The sequence below is a fragment of the Theropithecus gelada genome, chromosome 9 (assembly GCF_003255815.1).
Source record: "Theropithecus gelada isolate Dixy chromosome 9, Tgel_1.0, whole genome shotgun sequence".
NCBI lineage: Eukaryota > Metazoa > Chordata > Mammalia > Primates > Cercopithecidae > Theropithecus > Theropithecus gelada.
In genome coordinates this window covers 53,835,994-53,854,422 of record NC_037677.1, presented here as the reverse complement: position 1 = coordinate 53,854,422, position 18,429 = coordinate 53,835,994, and the positions used below count along the sequence as shown (strand labels likewise).

The window sequence follows — 18,429 nt, the reverse complement described above, 5'->3', positions numbered from 1 at the left end:
CTGTTTCCCCCCATCCTTACCGTGTAGTGGTGCCCAGTCCTATGCAGCCTCATCGTGTGTTGGGAACCTCTGAAGGGACCTGGGCCAGCCCTCCCAAGGGGTGATGTCTTCGTATACACCAGATAGTGCACTGAAATGAGTTCAGGGTTGCAAAAAGGGGAAGAAACGGCACAGCCTGATATCTGTGACCCATAGTCTCTCCAGGGTGGAGCCTGCTGTGAGATCTTTTTCTCTTCCCTCCCTGGGGCATAGGGTCATCTGAGGTTGAAGGAGTTTGTCCAGACATTCAGGAAGGTAGGTTCAGGTTATCTGTCATCTGCAGGGCCTGAGGGGCTATGTGAGATGTGAGCTAGGAGCATGCCCTGCCTGGCAGTGTGGACTTTGCTCTATGAAGCATGTTCATAGTGTTGGTTTCCATCCTAACTTCCTTCTCTCTCTCTCTTTCCTCTGCCCCACTTAGTTGGCTGGAGTTGTCTTCCTTGGAGTCGGGCTGTGGGCATGGAGCGAAAAGGTAGGTGTAACTATCACAGGACACTGAGCTTCAGGCAGCCAAAACCAGATTCGTTGGACTTCATTTTCCCTCCTCCAATCTGTTCCCTGACAACAAACATTTCTTGTGTAGTGTCAAGGTGTGTAGTTGTTAATCTTTACAGACACAACTCTTGCCTACTCTGCCCACATGATAGTGTTGGCTGCTGGAGGCATGGGCTGGGCTGGGCTGGTTGGGTTTTGAGCCCTGTGGATGTGGAGAGCTCAGCTCTTGTCCGCAGAGCAGGCTTGGGGCAACCCAGCTTCCTGACCCTGTCTGTGCCTCTGGGAGCAAGCGAGCAGGTCCTTGAACACAGGCATGCTTATTGTTGAAGCCCTTATCCTCCAGGATGAGAAAGAGCAGGGAGCGGGGCTGGGTGACGTGCCCCCAGGGTGCCCTGTGGGGCAGAGGTAAGCACCTCTGGGCCTCCTTGCCCAGCCTCAGGAGGAGAGGGGAGGAGTGGAGACCTGGTTTCTACCGTCTGGAAGGACATGGGGCAGTTGCAGCTCCAGGAAGGGGATGAGACTGGATATGGGCAGGGTGGGGCTGTGCTGCTGCTTATTGCCCTGTAGCAGGGGTGCTGTGGAGGCGGTGAGGGCTGAAAAGGGCCAGGGAGGGAAGGGGGGAAGGGAGGGAAGCAGTAAGGTGGAGCAGGCCTGGCCGGAAAGAGCCAGGATAAAGCTTCCTCTAGCATCTTGGGCCCAGGCCTTCTTCCTTCAGTGGAACTTCCCTTTGCTTCCAGCAGGAGGAGGCAGAAGAACCTAGGTCTGCAGGCTTTCCTGCCATGGTCTTACGAACAGGATAAGGCCCACCTTCCGGTTTGGGCACCTTCAAAGTGGCCTGTGAACCCCGAAAGGGCAAGAGCTGGGGTGCGATGTCCTTGTGCCCCTGTGACCCAGAAGCAGGTTCAATCTGTGCCTCACAGCACCACCGTGTGGCTGCCCCTGGGACTGCAGCCGCCTAACCGAGTGTGGCCCTGAGTGTGGAGCAAATCTGTCGATTTAAAATAATTAAAAAGGCCAGAACCTAGTTTAGAGAGAGTTTATTCAAGCACACATGTTAAGGACAGGGCTGCCCAGGAAGCACAAATTCCAAAGAATGGAAGTCAGCCTTCCTGTTCGAAGTGTAGGAGCTTGGGCTCATTTATGTAGACAAAGCCAGACAGAGGCTCTGTTGCCCAGACGGGAGCACAGTGACTGAATCTTGGCTGACTGCAACCTCCGCCTCCCAGGTTCAAGAGATTCTTATGCCTCACCGTCCCGAAGAGCTGAGATTACAGGCATGTGCCACCATGCCTGGCTCAATTTTGTATCTTTTAGTAGAGATCGGGTTTTGCCATGTTGGCCAGGCAGGTGTTGAACTCCTGGCCTCAAGTGATCTGCCCTCGGCCTCCCAGAGTGCTGAGATTACAGACATGAGCCACCATGCCCAGACACCTATGTATGTCTTGATGCTTAGTCACAATGTTCTGATTAGTTGAGGCGGTCTTTTTCTTTCAGGAAAGGTATGTTTAACATTCCACACTGAAGATGTAATTGTCCCTGGGTCTTAGGTGATATCTGATCTGAGTTTAGTAAAGAACAATGAAAGAGGCAGTTAAACTGTAACAGAGATCAGTGACTGGAAGGGGGGCTGTGGTCTTTCCAGTCCCTTAGTTCAACCATCATCTAAGAAACAGAATTGCAAACATGCTACATGACTCAATCTCCAGGGCTCGGCTTTCCTCTTGGCATTTTACAAACCCTACGGAACTGCTCTGCCCATTATGTGACTGTCTGTGTTTATATTTAAATTGAAATTGAATATAAATTAAAATTCAGTCCTTCTGTCTCATTAGCCACATTTCAAGTGCTCCACGACACCTATGGCCAGAGAGTGGGGGTATAGTCTAAAGCACCTCCATTGGTGTAGAAATTTCTATGGATAGCACTGCTTTGGCCTGCCCTTGGGCGTGTTTTCCACAAGAGTGTTCATAGTGAGGCTGTTTTCATCTCAGAAGAGTAGTGTTCCTTATTAATTAGGTGCCAAATTGGGGGACTAACAAGGTTAGCCACCAGGGTGACCAGTTTGACCACAGGCCACAGAGCCCCGTTTCCCTCCAGGCCTGGAATAGGCACCCCACAGGCTGCAAAAGAAGCCTGGTGGCTGCCTAGGAGGAACTCACAGCGTAGGTGGAGGCCAGGAACACTTTCTGGGACCTGAGGTGGGCAAGGATCTGCTGGTCAGAGGGGCCCCTAAGGGCATGGATGGGGCCGGACTCTGGCCTGGCTGTTAACAAGAGGACTGAGCCTGGGGAGACAAGTCCCTGTTTTCAGTACCACCTGCACCCCCCAGGGTGGCATCCTTGACTCCCCTTCTGGGCCGATACTGCCCTGCTTTCTCTGTCTCTTTCAGGGTGTGCTGTCCGACCTCACCAAAGTGACCCGGATGCATGGAATCGACCCCGTGGTGCTGGTCCTGATGGTGGGCGTGGTGATGTTCACCCTGGGGTTCGCCGGCTGTGTGGGGGCTCTGCGGGAGAATATCTGCCTGCTCAATTTTGTGAGTGGTCACAGAGACAAGAGTGGGATAGGATGGAATGGGGTGCAGGCTCTGTTGGGCAGGATTATATGTTACCTGGTCAGAGCAGGTGGCAGCTCTTATGAGCCTCCCCCAGGCCCCTGCCTGGGGGCAGGAGGCAGCCCTTTGCACCCTACTGTCTAGAGAAGCTGGTTCCTCTCGACAGGAGAATTAGGTACCCTCTGGTTTTTAGCCCTTGGTGGGAGGAGCCAGCTGCCTGTAGGCCAGCTCTACTCCCTGCTCCTTTGCCTTTTATCTTCTTTCAGAAGTTCTAAAAGAATTGTTTGTCTGCTACTGTCCTTTGCCCTTCCTGGCTAAGATCAAAAGATATTGCAAGTAACCTTAAATCATTTCCCTTCTCCAAGGATGTGTGAGTCTATTGGATGTACAAGGCAGAATCCCAAATTTCCTGGCAGAACTGCAGATTACTAAGAGTTTAGTTTTATATTTAGATGCAAATTCATTTTTAGATATATTCAGTTAAATAATACCTGGTGGGGAAAACACATTATCATATTTTGCACTGTATTGTTTGTTGACTTGATTAGATCAAGCTCTCTCTTTCCTGGACATAATTTTAAAAGCAAAGCTATGGGCTTTTTTCCTAATTTTTTCTCTGGAAAAAAAAAAAAACAACAACTATGTTTAGCATCTTGCTTTTATGTGAACAGAGATTACGTTTTGGCAGGCCTCATGTGCGTGTGTGTTTCCTTTTTCTTACTTTGAAAGATTACTCCACATTTGCTGGTTGTGGCAAGCTGCTTAGTGTCTTGTATGGCCAGTGATAATGTCTGTGAGAGCACAGACTGTAGGCTGGGAGTCTGCCCTGATGGGATATGGACCTGTGGCTGCACTGGCCCCTTGCAGAATGCCACCACTCCTTGTGGCCTGGGGCAGCTGAGAGCTTCTGGAGGGGTCTTTATGCAGCTGACGATCATATACTTTCATGCAGAGTTGGTACAGATAACTTTGGCACTTCCAGAATTGTAAAGAGCCCTGCAGGGAACTCACATGTCCTGCATGAACTATGTGACCTCAGGCAAGCTATGTACCTAGTGACATAGCCATAGTTTTCTCATCCCTAAAGTGAGGTGACAGATATGTAGGCACTCAATGGGTTTGTGTGTGTAGGGGGAGTCGTCAGATTGTGTCTTGGGCACAGTGTCTGTCCTAAAGGAGCCGATACCCCAGGATGCTGCCCTGGAGGGTCCAGGTGGAACTGCTGGGGTAGGGCAGCCATTCGTTCATGTGATAGGGTTTCCTCCTTGTCCAGGGAGGAGGGCTGCTTCATAGCAAATGGCTGACACATTGGCTTGGAGTTTTCTCACACTTTTTCACTCATGTGACCGTTATCAGCAATGCAGTGACATGGGTAGGGATAAATAACCCCTTTTTACAGATGAAGAGAAGTTGCCCAGAGTCACCCAGCTAACCAAGTGTGGGATTCTCGGGACCCCGGTGTGGGACTCTCAGGTGCAGAGCCCACGTTCTGCCGAGGATGGTGGTTCTGGGTCAGGTGGGGTTATGTGTGTGGGAGTGCAGGCTGGTGGGGTGGTCACTCCTGCTCTCGTCCCCTTCCCCTGCAGTTCTGTGGCACCATCGTGCTCATCTTCTTCCTGGAGCTGGCTGTGGCGGTGCTGGCCTTCCTGTTCCAGGACTGGGTGAGGGACCGATTCCGGGAGTTCTTCGAGAGCAACATCAAGTCCTACCGGGACGATATCGACCTGCAGAACCTCATCGACTCCCTTCAGAAAGCTGTAAGCACCTCCCCATTGGGCCCCCGATAGAGCATGCGCCCCCTTGTGGCCTGCTGTGCTGCCCGGAGCTGAGGCTAGCAGGGCACCAGGCCTTCTCTCCTCTGTGGGTTTTCTGCCTGCAGCTTGGCAGATGGCAGGGAGGCCGTGGAACAGGCCACCCCGCCTCTGGTCTGTTCCACTTTGCCGACTTGTGGTTGCCCGGTGGGCCAGCCCTTTCCCGTTGGGATTGGACAGGCAAATCCAGCTGCACCTGAGAACACCCACCCCCATGTGCCTGGCCCTCCTCTTTCGGCCCCAGATCTTTCCAATCCTGCCCAATAGCCACACCAGCTGCAATCCTCCTTAGGCGCTGCATACCGTAAGGCATAGCTTCTTCCCCACAGCTCGTGACTCACCGTCTGAGGCTATTCCTATCCCCTTCCTCCCTGGGACCTTTTCCCCTTCCTTTTTAAGAAGCCAGCGCTGCCTGGAGGAAGCTTTGTCAGATCTAGCAGAATGTGACCTCCCTGGAATATGTGCCCAGGGGTTTGTCTAAGTAGTCCCAGGCTGTGGCCTTTACTCCATCTGGTCCCCATCCCTCTTATCCCTCTCATGTGTGGCTGCACCTGGAGGCTTGGAACACAGCTGTCCCAGCCACCTGGGGAGGAACCCACTCCTTGGCCATGTCAGCCTGCGCAATGCAAGGCTCTTGTTTGATCTGTGTGCTGACAGAAAGCCCAGCTTCCTTAAGAACTTTTCATATGGAACACTTTGCTTTTGAGAAGAAAATAAATCAGAAACCATTAAAAATCTATGATTCACTCTCATTATTAACCAAAACTTGTTCACCTTTATTTCATGTATTATGGGATCCAGCAAAACTCATTTATGGTACCAAAGACCCTATCTGTATTGTTATTACTAATGTGTATTAGTCTGTGAAAGTCACCAAATCCCAGCCATGTTTTGATACCTCTCCTTTCTTTTCTGTTTAGTGCCACCATCCTTTTTACATTTTCACATACCCTTGGCTTGCTGGTGTCAGCATGCTAGGTTGTGGTTCATCCCTGCATTGCCTTAAAAACATAGTTTTCTCCATTGACTTCTTTTTCTTTTAAAAGTAAAACTTCTGGCCGGGCGTGGTGGCTCATGCCTGTAATCCCAGCACTTTGGGAGGCTGAGGCGGGTGGATCACGTGGTCAGGAGATCGAGACCATCCTGGTGAAACCCCGTCTCTACTAAAAATACAAAAAATTAGCTGGGCGTGGTGGTGGGCGCCTGTAGTCCCAGCTACTCGGGAGGCTGAGGCAGGAGAATGGCGTGAACCCAGGAGGCGGAGCTGGTAGTGAGCTGAGATCACGCCACTGCACTCTAGCCTGGGCGACAGAGCGAGACTCTGTCTCAAAAAAATAAATAATAATAATTTAAAAAAACTTCCCAGGAGAGGGATTCAGTAAATTACAGAGCTTCCTTGGGGTGAAATTTCGGGTAATCACTAAAGCAAGTGGAACAGTAGAGGTGTGGGGGAGACGATTTTACCTGAGAAGTAAGCAAAACAAAACAACCAGAAATCGCTGTTGTCATTTGTTGTGATTATTGCCATAACCATGTCAGCTGTAAGGGCAAATGCAAAAAAGTTTTTTAGGGGAAGAGACACTGTCAACTTCACAATGATGCTTTCAGTGTTTGGTTTTTACAAATTTTGTAGTCAAATAGGGATTTTCTTTGTAGCCACACCAGATGATAGGAAGGGGAGGGCAGAGGCCCCAGGTGTGGGGCGGAGCTTTGATTGTGTTACCTTTCACCCTCATTGGACCTCTTTTCTGAGGAGCAGACACTTAGCAGCTGTTTTTTGTAAAGGGGTGAAAAGGGGAATTCGCTTGCAAGTTTCTCAGGGAGGAGAACACTGCACACTAGGAAGTGTTCTCTTGTGGCAAGTAAAGGACCACACCAAGGTGCCGACGGGGCCTCAAAGGAGAGAGGCCACTCTCCTATCCTCTGAGGAGACTGGAAGGAGGAGTCTCCTTTGAAGAGGCTGGGAAGAAGGGCAAGCTCCCTGCTAAGGAGGGCCTGGGCTGGGTATGCTGTGCCCGGCAGTGGGGCCAGAGGGCTCCACTGAGCCAGCGATGTGGGTTGGACAGAGGAGGCACCGTGGCCGGGAGATACCTTCACCGCCATTTCCTTTTTATTTGTTTTTATTATTTTCTTTAACACATCAAAAGAGCATGTTCTCTCTCTCTCTCTCTCTCTCTCTCCTTTTTTCTCCTCCCTCCCTCCTTTCTTTTTTCTTTTCTCTTTTCTTTCTTTCTTTTCTTTCTTTCTCTTTCTCTCCCCTTTTTTCTCTCATTTCCTCTCTTTCTCTCTCTCTTTCCTTTCTTTCTTTCTCTTTTCTTTCTTTCTTTCTTTCTTTCTTTCTTTCTTTCTTTCTTTCTTTCTTTCTTTCTTTCTTTCTTTCTTTCTTTCTTTCTTTCCTTCTTTCTTTCCTTCTTTCTTTCCTTCTTTCTTTCCTTCCTTCTTTCCTTCCTTCTTTCCTTCCTTCTTTCCTTCCTTCTTTCTTTCCTTCTTTCTTTCCTTCTTTCTTTCTTTCTTTGGTGCAGTCTTGCTGTGTTGCCCAGATTTATTTCCAGCTCCTGGGCTCAAACCATCCTCCCATCTCAACCTCCCGAGTCGCTGAAGTTACAGGCCTGGGCTACAGCCCAGCTGTTTTCTTCTTAAAGGGCTGCCTATGTTGCCAGCTTAGCATCTCTGCACATGGGGGGTAGCGGGGCGGGCCCTGGTTTCTCTGCATGGTAGATGCCGGCAGACTTAGCCTGGCATCACCACGAACGTTGCCCTATGCTGGGCAGCCATGGCCCTGTCTTGGAGCCCCTAACAGTTCTGGCTTTTGTGGTTGCAGAACCAGTGCTGTGGCGCATATGGCCCTGAAGACTGGGATCTCAACGTCTACTTCAATTGCAGCGGTGCCAGCTACAGCCGAGAGAAGTGCGGGGTCCCCTTCTCCTGCTGCGTGCCAGATCCTGCGGTGAGTTGGCTTGTGCTGGGACACAGGGAGCCTGCCCTTCCTGAAGCCCAGCAGCTTTCCTGACTCCTCCAGTGCTCTGGGGTACTTTTCTCTCATGGAGGTCTGAGGAGCGGGTGTGTTCTCTCCACGCCCTCCTCAAGGCTGCCCAGCTCTGAAATCCGATGTGTGTACATTCTAGGAACACTGCTTGCATGACCCACCCTGGCCTTGGTGTTCTGGGTGAGGCAGGAGAAAACAGTATTATTTCCCCGGGCTCACGCAGTTCTCTGGCCTCAACCTCCCAAGTAGATGGGATCACAGGCTTGAGCACCACTCCTGGCTAATTTTTGTATTTTTTGTAGAGATGGGGTTTCACCATGTTGCCCAGGCTGGTCTTGAACTCCTGGGCTCAAGGCGATCCGCCCATCTTAGCCTCCCAAAGTGCTGGGATTACAGGTGTGGGCCACTGCGCCTGTCCTGTCCTTTCTATACCTATTTGCATTCCCAATCCAAGGCCAACGTCCTTGGGTTCCAGAAGCTATGTTCTTGGGGTGACCCGTGAAGGAGCTGTGAATTTTGCCTGAGCTGAGCCTGAGTAGAACTGGGCATGTTGCCAGCTCTCAGTGCAGTTATGTAAAGCCTGGTCCTGGGTTATGGGCTTTGAGAAGGCAGAGCATCACCACTATTATATGGGCAAGTTCTGCAGCCCAGGAGAGGCTCCGATTTGCTGAAACTGCACAGCTCTTCTAAGGTCTCCACTGCGACTGTGAAATGTACCAGTCTCGTAAGTGTTGCTTTTAGCACGTATAGTTCTTACCTCCAAGTATAGGTCTTACCTCCTAGCAAACTGTGGCCCCCAGGCCAAATCTGGCCTGTTATTTTTCCATGACCTGTGAGCTAAGAATGCTTTCAGATGTTTTTAAATGGTTGGAAATAAACCAAAAGAAGAATAATATTTTGGGGCACATGAAAATTATATGAAATTCAAATTTCAGTGTCCATGAAGTTTTCTTGAAATACAGCCATTCCTGTTCGTTTACAGATTGTCAGTGCCGGCTCTCATGCAACAAAAGCAGAATTGAGTATGTGTCTGAAATATTCACTGTCTAGCCCTTTAGAGAAAGTTTGCCACTCTGTCCTGGCCTGAAGGATTAGTTGGTGTCGTGATTGAAGGATATGAGCTGTAATGGAATTTGCACAAATGTTTGCTAGTGTTTGGTCATGTCTTTTCTAGAGTCTCTTACCATTAGGTTCTTGAGACACCAAAAGCAGCTAATTTTTCTACTTTTCTTGCAGCAAAAAGTTGTGAACACACAGTGTGGATATGATGTCAGGATTCAGGTGAGAGCTCCAGTGTATACAAATTGAAGAGTTCTTTAGGTTTCATTCCCTATGGTTCAACATCCTGATTTAGCACAAGTGCAAACTGAAGTGGGGAAACTCGGGGCAGTGAAGCTCCTGATGCCACCTAAGCTGAGCATGGGCACAGGGTCACACACACCGCTTCCTGAGCTGGCGGCAGGACCCCTGGGAGCAGTAATGGTGATTCCAAGCCTTGTGAGCTGCAGTCCCAACAACTAGGAGTTGCTGCATTTAAAGAGGTGGGATGGAAGTTTTGAGGGACAAAGACTGCATTTTTAGGAGGCTCCTTGGCATCCCAGAAGATGTCTCTCGTTAAGAGGACAGCTGCAGGAGTGTATGTGCCTTGGTCTGGCCTCTGTGTGGAGGCAGTGGTGACAAAGAGGGAGGCAGGCATGGGGCAGGGGTGAGGCTCTGTCCTCCAGGACTTCCTTTAGGCTGTAGGGAGTGTGCTCTTGGATGCAAAGAGAAGCAAGACCCTACCCCACTCCAGTCCTTGTTCTAGTGGTTTTTGGTGATATGAATGACTGCTGTTCTAAAAGGGAGAAGTCTCGAGGAATCTGCAGAGACCCCTCCTGTTAGTTGTGCATACGAGGGATGTGTCCCTACAGCTTGGGCAACTGTCTTTCTTTAGGGATCTGCATTTTACAGGGAGAAACTTCTGTAAACTGAATGTTTGTGTTTCCCCAAAATTCACATGTTAGAACTTAAGCCCCAATGTGATGGTATTAAGAGGTGGGGTCTTAGGGAGGGGATTGGGTCATGAGGGCAGAGTCCTTATGAGTGGGATGAGTGCCCTTATGAAAGAGGCCCAGAGAGCTTATTTGTCACTCCACTGTGTGAAGACACAGTGAGAGGGTGCCATCCATGAACCAGAAAGTGGGCCCTCATCCAACACCAAATTTGCCAGTGCCCTGATCTTGAACTTTCCAGCCCCCAGGACTGTGAGAAATAAATTTATGTTGTTTATAAGCCACATAATCTATAGTATTTTATTATAGTTGCCTGAATGGACTAAGATAAGAACCTGTATCAACATCAGCTTCCCTAATTATGAGTTGTTTTGCCACTTACATTAATTTGCAAAGGCTGCTGTCACAACATAACACAAACAGAAATTTAAGCTACGGCAGACATTTATTTTCTCACAGTTTGGAGGCTAGACGTCCAAAATCAAGGTGCTGGCAAGGTGGGTGCCTTTAGAGAGCTGTGATGGAAGGGTCTGTTCCAGGGCTCTCTCTTGGCTGCAGGTGGCTGTCCTCTCCCTGTGTCCTCATGTGGGCTCCCCTCTTGCATGTCTGTGTCCTGATCTCCTCTTCTTGGCATGATGCTCTTCATATTGGATTAGGGGGCACCCTGATGGCCTCATTGTAGCATAATTACCTCTGTAAAGAGCCCGTCTCCAAATACAATCACGTTCTGAGGTCCTGGGGGTTAGGACTTCAGTGTATGGATTTTGAGGACACAGTTTAGCCCCTAACACCTCTAAAGTTAGGGACTAATGCTCCATCGTGTTGCCATGGAGGAGGCTGATAGGTGTGAGGGGGCTGGGGCCGATTGCCCTGGGTGGGGTGGGCAGGGCTGGGGTGTGTGCTGGGATGGTTACTGATACCCCACCGGGGTCAGCACTGGAGGGAGCCGGTTGGCTGGTGACTGTTGCCTGGCCGAGCTTACCGGTGGGATGCCCGCTCTGAGAAGCACCCTTCTTCTCAGGAGACTCTGGATCCCCTTTTCCAGGTTTCTCTCCCTTTGAAGGCACATCCTCCTCCAAGCCTTCAAGTCCTTTCTCTTTCTCCAGATGTGGACACTGGGGAAGGGAATCTTGAGAAAGTTGGTCTTTAAATCTCTGGAGACCTGAAGGGAAACAGCCAGGGAGCCTTTGGTCAGACAGGTGGTGCGATGGCACGGTGCCCAGCGAGGGGCAGAGGCTGGGAGGAGCCGACGAGCATCTCCTGGAGAGTCCTTGCCTGCCTCCTGGATCCCTCGTTCCCACCCTGCTTTGCACTGCTCCTTGGTGGAGTTTGCTAGGGAATCAGGGTGGGGACATTGTGCGTGCCAAAGGCTCAGGCCCCTGTGGTGTTTTCCTGCAGCTGAAGAGCAAGTGGGACGAGTCCATCTTCACGAAAGGCTGCATCCAGGCACTGGAAAGCTGGCTCCCGCGGAACATTTACATTGTGGCTGGCGTCTTCATCGCCATCTCGCTGCTGCAGGTGCGTCCCGGGAGCCTGTAGGATTGGCAGGTGGCCTTTTTTCATTTGAGGTTGGGCCCTTAACATAGAGTGCATGGGTCCAGCTTGGGTATGGTATTAAGGAATTTGCAGAATTAAAAAAGGGATTCAACTGGATGTCCAAGGCTGAGAGGGTGTATGTGTGTAAACGTGTTGGGGAGGAGAATGGTGGCTTCCATAAATGCTACCTATAGGGGCGCCCTCTGGGCGGGGGCAGGCTGGGAGGGGCTTGTGGCCCTGCACAGGTCCTATTGGCAGCCCTCTCCAGAGGGCCTGGTGGGCTGCAGAAGGGTCACTGCCTGTCTGGAGGTGGGTCAGGAGTGTGCTCGGTGTGGGCCATCAAGTGCTGCAGATAGGGAGGCTAAACTTTTGGTCACCTGGGGCCTGAGGGTGGCCTGAGGCTCAGGTGTGTGCACTCGCCCTGGGACCTCTCCTCCTGTCTCTGGTCCCTGGGCTGGGATTGTCAGGTATCTTCCCTGTCCATGAGACATCCTCTGAGGCCCGCTGCCATTTGTGGCATCCTTTCCCCTCCCAGGCTGTGCTTGTTCATTTGAACCAGGTTTCACATGTGGGAGGATGTTGGTGGCTCAGCGGGCAGTGAGGCTTGGAGTGACTGGGCTGGTTGGTGACTGCCAGGAGACGAAGTGGCAGAGAAAGTCAAGAATTCAGTGATCAGAGAAACCAGGAGTCTTTCCAGTGCTGTTCAGGGCTTCCAGGAAGCTGCAGCTTCTGGGTCCACTGATGCAGTTCTTGTGTGGAAAATAACACCATTTATAAAGTGTTTGATTCTGTTCTTTCCTGGAAGAGGGTGACTGAGGTGGACCCAGGGCCACCAGCCACCCACACATTCCTTCCTCCTTCAAGGAAGACTAAGAAATAGGAGGAAGCAACTGGAAAATGAAAGAAAAAAGTTATTTGTAAAATGGGAAAGGGAAGAATCAGACTTCAGAAGGACTGACTAGTCAAATTAGAACCACACAAGAATTTAAAGGGAAAAAAAGCCATTTCCAGAGGTCACCAAGTTCATGCTCGTCTGTTCACATTAGAAGAACATCAGTCTTTTCTCACGATTTCCCGCTCACCAAGGTTGGGATGAACCTTCAGACATTAGCACAGCCGAAATTGGGGGTGGCCTTGGTCTTTTTGTGGAATCAACGTTTACGGGAAACACTCAAGATTTATTATTTTGGGAATCAGAAACAGTCAGGGTGACCCTGTTATTTTTGGTTTAACCCAGGGACAGGCGTGTCCTGCCCCATGGCTTGTGATGCACTTAATCATGTTGGAGGCAGGGCAGAGTGTCTGTTTTGCTTGTGCTGCCTGTGGTTTGCCTCTTCTAGGCTCTGGGGATGTAACAGACTAGACCCCAGAACCCCTTTTTGCGGAAGGAGTAGCTGTGCTGTGCCACTGGCTCCACGGTGCTATCTCTGCATCCTCAGTTGCAGCGGGGGCGGTGAGGAGAGGCGTGCAGTGGGAGCTCCCAACCTCACCTTCCGCTCCCTGCCGTCTGCCTTTGGGCCCCAGCAATGGTCACTGACTCTGCTGGTGTTGGTTTCAGATATTTGGCATTTTCCTGGCAAGGACCCTGATCTCGGACATCGAGGCGGTGAAGGCTGGCCATCACTTCTGAGGAGCAGACTTGAGGGAGCCGAGCTGAGCCACGCCGGGAAACTAGAGCCTTTCTCTGCCGTCAGCCCTAAGTCCAGAGGGAGAGGAGCCAACACCCCCAGAGCCAGCGCGCCATCTTCAGCCTCAGCGTGACGTGACCTCTCTGTTTCTGCTTGCTGGTGCTGAAGACCAAGGGACCCCCTTGTTACCTGCCCAGACTTGTGACTGTATCCCTCTGGAGTCTATCCAGAGACAGAGAATGTGTCTTTATGTGGGAGTGGTGACTCTGAAAGACAGAGAGGGCTCCTGTGGCTGCCAGGAGGGATTGACTCAGTCCCCCTGCAGCTCAAGCACGCCTGCAGGACACCCTGGTCCCCTCTCCACTGGCATCCAGACATCTGCTTTGGGTCAGCCCCATCTGTGGGTGGGCCATGGGTAGAGGGACCCACAGGTGTGGACAAGGCATCTCTCTCCATCAAGCCAAGCAGCACGGGGGCCTGTCTGTAACTGGGGAGGCGGACGTGGCCTTGCTGGGCCTCTGAGTGCCAGCGCAGTCTGCGGGGGCATGCACACGTCAGGGGTTGTTTGCAGGATCCTCAGCCATGTTCAAGTGAAATAAGCCTGAGCCAGTGCGTGGACTGGTGCCACGGGAGTGCCTTGTCCACTGCCCCCCTGTGTCCACCAGCTGTTCTCCCGGTGCCAGAACTGCCTCTGGTCTTGACAGCATTAAGCCCTGATGGCACCGGTGGGGTGGTGGGCATGGTTCTTCACTGAGAGCCGGCTCTCCTTTTCTTAAAGTGTGTAAATAGTTTATTTATAGGGGTAAGAATGTTCTCACACCATTTCACTTCCTCTTCCTCTCCTCCAGCATTCTCCTCTGAGCAGCCTTACATAGTGTCCACGGCTGGAGCCGACCCTTTTGAGTCCCCTCGAGTGTCTTAAGAACCAGCCCACAACAGCCTCTCCTTCCCCTCCACATACTGCAGCCTCCCTCCATGTATCCCACATACAAGCACTCCCCCACTCCCCAGCGTGGCCTCACTGTCTTCTGGTCTTGGTGCTACTGAAATTGTCACCCAGAACTTGAATCCTGACCCTCCCCACTGCAAGCCCAGGGAGCCCCAGCCCAAGATGGCTAGCCTGAAACAGTTGGCCAGGGCTCCTCTTGAGGCCGCGTACCCAGGGCTGGCTGGCCTGCCATTTGCTTCTCTCTGAGACAGCCGTTCTTCTGCAACCACGCCCCATGCCGAGCCACAACCCCAGGCTGCAGCTGCTCAGAAGGTCCGGGCGTTTTGTTTCTGGTGACCGGATATCGGTGGTCACTGGTCCACCCTTCCTGTCAGGGCTTTTCTGGGGCCTGCTCTTGGAAATGAAGTCTTCTTAAGTACTGAATAATTCCCCTGGGGATAGCTGGGGCATTTGTCTAGCTGGGCTACTTTCTAACGCTTTGCCATAGCTCGGACCACTTCTCATCGTTCAGGGATCGAGTGCAACCTTCAGTAACTTGCAGGAGTGTACATTCTAGTGTGGTGTATACTGGTGGCTGTTTGTTGATGATGATATTATCTTTTTTTTTCCTGGTTTTTTTGTTTGTTTGTTTTTTACAATTCTCTGTAGACTAGGAGAAGAATGCTTGTGTTTTTTGGAAGTGTGATGCTTCTCTTTGACTGCCAAACTCTTTTATGGAATATATCTTTATATTAATGCTGTTGTTTTGGTCGTTTTTGTTTGGGGTCACTATCAAGATGTTGCTAAGCATCTCAGTGGTAAACGCAGCTGCCAGAGGAGCCAAGGGCTAGGGTATGTAGACCTTACAGAAGGGTGGATGGTAGAGGCAGCCCATCATCAGCACAATCTGACTTACATTTCATTGAGTGCATTTTTTTTTTTTTATTTTTAAGATTCTGTATGGCAGCACTTTCAGTCTAGAGGAAACATTGTTTTAGGTTATTTCCACCCCTGGGCGATACTATTTATTGATCCAGGCAAAAGAGCTTGGGGCCACTGAGTCGAAGTGGGGACACGGGATTGAAGCCTGGGCACTGCCGCTGCACGAGCTGTGTGTCCTGGGTGTGCCGGCCTCTCTGAAGGGGGTTGGTGGCGGTGCCCGCCTCACTAGATGCCTCTGATCCAGCCTTCCCTGGGGGAGTGGGTGGCCGCAGACCCTCCCTGCCAGAGCTCCTGGAAGGCTCTTGTAGGCCTGACCCATCTATTCCTGTAGACCTAGTTCAGGATGAAGTCTCAGTGTGACTTGCAGAGTTGGGTTTGTCTTTCAACTATAGACCCTTCTGGCCATTCTCAGCCATATCATGTGACTCTGAATAGTTGGATGAGGAATGGAAAGAAAGCAAGGATGAGAGCCGGGCACTGGCCGTCTCCACCCAGCATCGGCTCTCTGCACAGAGGCACAGGGCAGGCCTCCTGTGCACTCCCCACTCAGCACTGGCCTGTCCTGAATCCCTGTCTTCCCTGGTTGGAGGCCAGCTGTGGCTGGTCTCACCCCACCATGCACATGCTCACTTTAAAGCTTTAGGGTCCTTCCTGTACCCCCTCCCCAACCCTGGCCCACCCCCTCAGGATCTTGTCACGTTACTTTTCCTGTCCCTTCTTCCTGTCGCTGGCCTTCCTTTCCTCATCCTAAAAACTTGCCTAGGCCCTATGGCTCCCTCCTTTCTTTCCCGGGCAGCTTCTTATCTGGGCTGTCTGTACCCCTTCCTTTCCACCACCCATCATGCCCCACGTAGCTGAAAGCTGCTTATCCCAGTGGTCAACCCTGGCCTTCGGCCTCTAGCACCAGACATTGCACCTCCTGAACGTCCTCTGCTTCTCTGTTTCAGAGGCCTGGGCTCGCCAGTTCTCTGGCCGCTCCCATCCGTCTGCTCAGGACTCTGCTGCAGCTGTCCTCACCGGCCTCCAGGGAATCCCACTTCCCTCAGGGCAGGGCTGTGGGCTGGGCTGAAAAACCATCTGCATGGTCCACAAGAAGCCTGGCACTGGGTTTCCTCATGAATAACAATGAAAATTAAAGGATGCAGAACCTTCCTGGAACATGGAATTTCTCTGGGAGATTCCATGCAGAGGCCACTGGGGAGGTGACGGGCACGCATGTGAGTGTAGGTGGCTGCAGTGTTGGAAGGCTCCCAGCAGAGCAGAGAGCATCTCAGTCTCATCAGGGAACCCACCTCATGGCTTCTCAGCCAGCAGTCTCAGAGGAACATAGACTGCAGAGAACGGAGGGAGGCAGCAGTGGCCCCGGCACCTGAGGCATCCTGCTGTCATGGGAAGGTCTCTGCCCAAATGTCAGATGCATCAGCCTGTCACCCACTGATCCAGAGCTTTCAGCTGTGCTGGTTGGGGGTGGGGGGTGGAGTGCTGAATGACCTTCATGGGTGGGCCTTTCCAGCTCTAGGGTCATACGGGTGTTTGTCCACAGAACCACAGTTTTTAGGTTGTGTGTCCGGGACTATGGGAACCTGTCCCCCATGATGGATCTTGGTAGAGACACTTCCCTGTGTCTGTCATCGTGCCCAGGAGAATGCTGCAGGTGACTACCTGCAGCCCTGTTCTCATTCATCTGGATGCCCTCCAGAAATCTGGGGAACCATACACCTTTAGAGCCTTTTTAGCTCCTTATCAAGTTGGCAAGGCTTGGCCATTCCTGTTCAAGGCTGCATTAAAGGCATGTTCACCATCCTGGCTAACACGGTGAAACCCCGTGTCTACTAAAAAGACAAAAAATTAGCTGGGCGTAGTGGCGGGCACCTATAGTCCTAGCTACTTGGGAGACTGAGGCAGGAGAATGGTGATAACCTGGGAGGTGGAGCTTGCAGTGAGCCGAGATCGTGCCACTGCACTCCAGCCTGGGTGATACAGCGAGACAACATCTTAAAAAAAAAGGTACGTCCATTCTCAAATGCTTTTGACGTCTCCAGGGTGCCTCAGGACAACACGAAGTGGGCATTGTAGAATTTGGGGCTACTGTGTTACTTTGGAAGAAAAAGTTAAGGGTACTTTTAAGTGGATACTGTTTTGATGAGACTGCCAACTTCAGGGAGCCCAGCTTTGGAGAAGGAGGATGTGAGTATTCCTTATAAGGGTCCAAAACAATTCTTTCTTCACTTGGCTTTCTTTCTGTGCTCTGCATCTTATATTCCAGCAGGGGCTTCCAATGCGTGGTTTAATAACTACCAGAAATGGCCGGGTGCAGTGGCTGATGCCTGTAATCCCAGCACTTTGGGAGGCTGAGGCAGGCAGATCACTTGAGGCCAGGAGTTCGAGACCAGCCTGGACAACATGGTGACATCCAGTTTCTGCTAAAAATACAAAAATTAGTCGGGTATGGTGGTGTGCAGCTGTAGTCCCAGCTGCTTGGGAGGCTGAGGCAGGAGAATCGCCTGAACCTGGGAGGCGGAGCTTGCAGTGAGCTGAGATCCGGCCACTGCACTCCAGCTCTGGCGACAGAGCGAGACTCCGTCTCAAAAAAAAAAAAAAAAAAAACCTACCAGAATAAATTATCACCTTGGACTGTAATTTTGACACCTCAAACAACTTTTAAACTAGTCTTTTTAAAAAGTACACTTAAATAAAAATCTAAACATAGGAGAATGTAAAGTGAAAAGTGAAAGTATGTCTTCTGTTCCCCAGAGGTAACTAGTATTAGGAATCCTTCCTGAAAATATCCATGCATATACTCGGGTCATCACACCCATGGAATCATTTTACATAGTATTTTATAAATGTTAACTTAATATACTGATCCACAGTGCGTTTTCACGGTCACGCCATCAGTTGTAGGAGTGTGCCAAGAGCAGATGGGCCTTGCCTTTGTACCAGAGGAGTCCATTTACAGTTGCAGGTAATAGAAAACCCAATTCAAACTGGCCTAAACAATGAGGGGAGGTTTTGGCTCCCGAAACTGGAAAGTCCAAAGGTGGGGTGAGTTTCAGGGTTGGGTTGATCCAAGTGGCTCAGTGACGTCAGCAGGATCTTGTTTCCTTTTCTGTCTGCTCTGCCTTCCACAGCGTCCCCTTCATCTATGGTGGAGGGAAGGAGTCTGCCACAGAAAACCCTGAGCCTCCCCCTGATGGGGGCAGTGTGGTGGTGAAGCCAGCAAGGGAAGGGACCCCCGCTTCCTCATGCTTCATCATCCCACTGAAACCATGTGGCTGTGAAATGCAGCATCCTCCAGGAGGGGGAGGAAGGCTGGGGATGCTGCCAAATATTGCCATCGCGCTTCTGTGGATGGGCATTATAGTTGTTTGCAGGGTTTTGCACTTACAAGGACTTAGAAAAAAAAAAGTACAGTGTTTTGTTATTGGAATTACTTCTTATGGTGTATAAGAAAAAAAACATGTTTTTAGAGGCGTTCTCCTGGGAGGTGGGATCACGTTTTAATGAGTAGGCACTCAG

The 18,429-nt window shown here is 51.0% G+C and overlaps 1 protein-coding gene across 4 annotated transcripts in view; it reads left to right on the top strand.

The window, feature by feature from the left end:
* TSPAN14 (tetraspanin 14) overlaps positions 1-14,729 on the top strand; it is a 63,327-nt gene extending 48,598 nt beyond the window's left edge. For 2 of the 4 annotated variants that reach the window (XM_025396857.1, XM_025396858.1), the window contains exons 3-9: positions 461-511; positions 2,924-3,070; positions 4,675-4,845; positions 7,721-7,846; positions 9,122-9,166; positions 11,275-11,394; positions 12,971-14,729. In XM_025396857.1, coding sequence (XP_025252642.1) covers positions 461-511; positions 2,924-3,070; positions 4,675-4,845; positions 7,721-7,846; positions 9,122-9,166; positions 11,275-11,394; positions 12,971-13,042 — 732 coding nt within the window. In that variant the 3' untranslated portion in view covers positions 13,043-14,729. The remainder of the gene's footprint in view (positions 1-460; positions 512-2,923; positions 3,071-4,674; positions 4,846-7,720; positions 7,847-9,121; positions 9,167-11,274; positions 11,395-12,970) is intronic. The other 2 variants (XM_025396859.1, XM_025396860.1) reach the window with 2 other exon arrangements.
* Positions 14,730-18,429: the final 3,700 nt, after the last annotated feature.